This window comes from Berghia stephanieae, chromosome 3 (assembly GCF_034508935.2).
Source record: "Berghia stephanieae isolate SIO BIC M18660-M18661 chromosome 3, UCSD_Bste_1.3, whole genome shotgun sequence".
NCBI lineage: Eukaryota > Metazoa > Mollusca > Gastropoda > Nudibranchia > Aeolidiidae > Berghia > Berghia stephanieae.
Window position 1 is genome coordinate 15,142,386 of NC_088362.1, and position 4,721 is coordinate 15,147,106.

The following is a 4,721-nucleotide window of genomic DNA, read 5'->3' on the forward strand; positions in this document are numbered from 1 at the left end:
GATTTTTATAAGTTGTCAAAGATTCAGAGCATCTGGCATGCGTTGGAAGGGCGTTCCAATAAACGGTTGCCTAAAAATGAAAATATTGCTCTCCAATTTTACAATATATTTTTTGTTTCACACGAATTTTTGGATTATTGTTTTACCTCGGATGTCTTTTAGGGACATAAACATTTTAAACATTCTATAAGATAGCCTGGGCTGTCAGTTCTAGGTGGCTTGAAAACAGTGGTAGATTTTATATACCGTTTTTTTTTCACCAGCTGGCAACCAATGAAATAGAAGATGCTACTATGATAAAGATTTTTATAAAAACACCCATTGCATAACCACCAATTTTCAAAAAGCTTGTATGTCTATTTTTCTTGCTTCTTGACATCCAGGCTTTTAGGCTGAAACTATTATATCATGATCTTGCATCGTGTATAAATTTTCGTTGTATTTGATCTTTACCTTACTTTCACAGAACGATGATAAGATGAGAGATTTATGCAAGCAAGTTCATGTAGTCCAATCTCATGATGTATTTGAACTTTTTGCTGCCCTTCATTCTGTTAGAGATGGCCTCTCATTGCTGAATCAGGTATTTTGACTAACAATGTTGGCTAAGCAAAGAAATCACCTACAGCTTCATATTTCAACTGTAACCATTATTGCCTCAAAATTGTACTCTGTCGGTGTGATGTAGATGAGAAAATTGATTTTACTTTTTAAGATATGAGGCTTAGGTTGAGTTTATTGAGGACAATGGACAATGTTTCTTAAATAACCTAAAATGTCATATTGCTATTCATTTTAGTGTTAAATTCACTTTTAAAAAAATTTTTAAAAATGATATGCCCAACATAAAACTGGATTGAGGCGTTAGGTTACAAATTTGATTATTTAAAAAAAATCAAAAGCTATATATGTAAATAAAATGACTTCATTTAACAAGTTCATGTGGACCAAAAGGATTTCTAAGGACGTGAAAATCCTAAATTGTACAGTCTTTATTTATTTCATTTTTCTACATCATTTTATAGTTTAATACCCATTTTCATCCTATTGCATTTTGAAAATATACAATATGTTCAGCTTACATGTTTTGTATTAGTTACCTATATTTAACAATTAATAGTTAAATATTTTATTATTCTTTTCTTCTTAATTTTTATTTTTTGGATTACTGTATAACACCTGATTGTATTTATACCGATGTGTGTTCTCATTTGCTGGTCTGATAACTCAAATTCTTATGGTCTCATTGTTGTATTGGAAATACTCTCAAACCGATGCAAAATATTCTTCATTACAACAACATTAAAATGAGCCCATAATTGCGTCCAGTTACCAGACCTGCAAAAATATTCACATATTCCATTTTAAAGATTTATAATGTATCCATCATTGGCACCATTTTTCTGCAGACCTCCTTCTTCAAAAACCTGAAACTTGTTGTTGTGGATAATATAGCCTCTATCATCAATCCCATCATGGGAGCGGATTATGCTTATAGTATGTCAAGATCTTGCTCAACCTTATTTTAGCCCAATTTGCTGATTTAGTTTTAAATGAAAATTCCAAATTTTATAATTAACTATTCAGCTTAATTGAATTTTTTTCTTCATTCTACAAAGGACTTTGCTTGTTGACTCATTATCTATATAAAACAATTTTTAAAAAAGATTAAGTCTTTCTTAAAGTCATTTTATATAAGTAATTCTTTATGCTAATGGAAAAGAAAATCTTTACCTCATACGGGTCAGTAGATTAAATTTGATTTTTTTTTCATTACCAGTATTGACTTTAAAAGATATTTCATTCGTGAAACAAGAGATAGTTATGAAAAGGTAGTAAATAATCAAGAATACTGCAAGCCTTAAATATAAAAGACAAGGAATGTTATCTTTTTCATTTGTATCATATTTTCCCATTCCAGCTCAAGGCATGATAACTCAGATTGGTCTTCAACTCAAAGAGATTGCCAACTCTTTTTCAGTAGCTATTATGGTGAGATAATTTCCATTGTTGTATTATTTGATTTTGGATTAAAAATGATTTTTTTTTGGCTGTGAGTTTTTCAAAAGCATTGCTATTTCTTCAAGGTATGCAGACAAGAGAAGGCTCTTCCATTATCAATCTAAAAATTACGCAGATCACATTTTTTTCTCTTTTCTCTTATATAGCCCTTTTCTCGAATCTAGCCTGAGTGACATCTGTCTCCTTTTCTCAGACCACTATACAATTTATCAATATTTTTAAATCTCAGGAGCTAAAGAGCCCGCCTACCAGACATATTCCCTGTGTTCATCACATCTTTATAGATAAAGCACTCACTTCACATACAAACTGACCTGTTTTGAAATTGCTGAAAGATTTTGGGGGTATATCCCAGCCCCCCTCACCCCCTTTTCTTTGCACTCTGTTCACCCAGCAGTAACTGGAAACACTTTGCAAAAGACCATCATCCGTTCAAATAGCAAGCCATTCTTGCTGTCTATTTCATGCTTCAGCTACCTGGATAAATTCTTGTTCTATGACCTTAATGCTTTAAAGGACCACTTTTGTACTTGTGGATCTCGCAGTAACTTTGCAGCTAGATTTTTAAATTTGTTTCATCATTAGTTTCTTTCTCTCAAAGACAAGGGAACTAGTTAAGTGAATATCAAAAGTGAAAGATAGTTAAATTTTTATCTTAGATATTTTTCTCACTATTTTGCCAGGTATTGAACAATATGGTTTCACCTTACAAAACCAATGAGCGTAAAGCTGCCTTAGGCCGTGCCTGGTCTCATGTGCCTCATACTCGAATATTGTTGTATCGAATGGATGATAAACAGATTACCAAAAATGGTGGCAGAAAAGCTGTTTTGGTTAAAAGTGGACGTCAGGTAAACGTTAAAGTCTTGTTGTAATCCATTATTGATTTAAAAAAAAATAATTGTCAATTATCTTTTTTCTAACTTGACTAATGCAAGATTTAATTTGTTAAGTACCTATTTTATTTATGACTATTTATGTGAAATAAAGATAAACTTAGAATTATGTGATCAAAATAATTTGTAAACCAAAACAATTTGAAATGTAGTTTTATAATATTTGTTATTGTTAAAAAAATTCAAAAATTCCAAAACGCTGAACTGTATTCCAACCTTAATCCGAAAAAAATATGCTTCTTATCTACACTACCTAATATTTATGAAAAGTTATTCATATGTCTTTTATCGAACCCACTGTGTCAGACTGACTATTTACATTATTTACAGGTTATGATTAGTGTAAACAACAAAGTTGTGGCTCTATGCAATTTCCCACCAAATCTCAATTCTTTATTGCCAATGTAAATACCTTATGACAACCGCAATATAATTGTATTTTTTGATCACTATGTGCACCAATCTCTAAAAGATCTTTCTTTTGTTATATCTTTTTCTATCTTGAGTCATCAGCCATCCTTCTTTATGTTGTAAAATTCACAATTCCAACTAAATCATCAATAATTTCCAAGGCAAAACACACTATGTGCACCTTTTTATTTTGAGCTTCAAGTTTTTGAAAAAGTGGAACTAATAAACTGAGTTTGCAATTTAGAGAATAACAACTCTCATTCAATAGAGTGTCCCATTTGTTTCCTGGACAGGGGGTGATTAAAGCAAAAATATAAACACATACACACACACACACACGACACAAAACAAAACACCAAAAAAAAAGTCCCCAAGAAAAACAAAACACACACGCGCAATAAAAAGCCCACATACACTAAAAAGAACCAAAAAACTCTCAAACAAACAGACCAATTACAACAATAACAACAAAACAATCATAGACAAAATAGAAAACTAACAAAGCCTGCCATTACATTTTATTTTTTAACCCCACGGCAAGAGGGAGGAACTTTTTAGTAATAGATAAGTGAAGCTCTCAAATTGATAAAATCTTTTGATGTTCAGTCATCATAAATCAAAGTGTGCCTAAATTAAAACTGGTAACAAAGTCAAAATTATTTCTGTAAAACTGACAGTTTGTGTTTGGTGCTTTGATTGAAAAGTTTTAGTTAGTAATTTCAAATTAATTTGAATATCTTCTCTTTGTGAGATTTTCATTGAGCATTTCAAAACTATAATTTATGATTTTGTAATGTTATAGAAAAAATCAGTTCTTTAATATGCTTGTTTTGTTTTTTTTCAATCTTTTCAGGCAACACCCGTCTCTTGTGTCATCTCTATTGCACAGAAAAACGATTTTGGTTGATTATTTTCCAAAGGCGACTTCCCATGATTACATCTTTTAATTTTGGAATTTACATTCCAAAACATTCCAATTCTGGCAAAGTGCCCAACCATCATGAGTGGTTCTCACTCCTTGATTTCCAGATTATCAAGCTTCTTGAATGAAATATTTTATTGGATATGACTCCCAAGTCAATGCTGTCAAAACACTTACACAGCTCACTATTGCACCTAAATTCACATTTTTATAAGTGTAAATAAAAAATACACTCCAATGTGTTTGGTCCTATCTTCATTGATCTTGTGTTGAATGTACTGTAGGCTTGATTAGGATAGACAGGAATACTGTTTTTATTGAAAACAGATACCATGTAAAAATTAAAGGAAAAATATTTGATTTTTTAATTAGTCATTTATTCATACGTTTATCACGGTGGGTGGCATTCCCATTTGGGTGGTTGAATGTTGCATCCCTACTCAGGGTAGGGTTTTACAATGGTTCACAGC

At 31.4% G+C, this 4,721-nt stretch overlaps 1 protein-coding gene across 1 annotated transcript in view; it reads left to right on the forward strand.

Annotated features, from left to right (window-relative positions):
* LOC144969476 (DNA repair protein RAD51 homolog 4-like) overlaps positions 1 to 4,465 on the forward strand; it is an 11,863-nt gene extending 7,398 nt beyond the window's left edge. The window contains exons 6-10 of the mRNA XM_078908599.1: positions 467 to 583; positions 1,410 to 1,497; positions 1,922 to 1,992; positions 2,706 to 2,873; positions 4,183 to 4,465. Coding sequence (XP_078764725.1) covers positions 467 to 583; positions 1,410 to 1,497; positions 1,922 to 1,992; positions 2,706 to 2,873; positions 4,183 to 4,236 — 498 coding nt within the window. The 3' untranslated portion in view covers positions 4,237 to 4,465. The remainder of the gene's footprint in view (positions 1 to 466; positions 584 to 1,409; positions 1,498 to 1,921; positions 1,993 to 2,705; positions 2,874 to 4,182) is intronic.
* Positions 4,466 to 4,721: the final 256 nt, after the last annotated feature.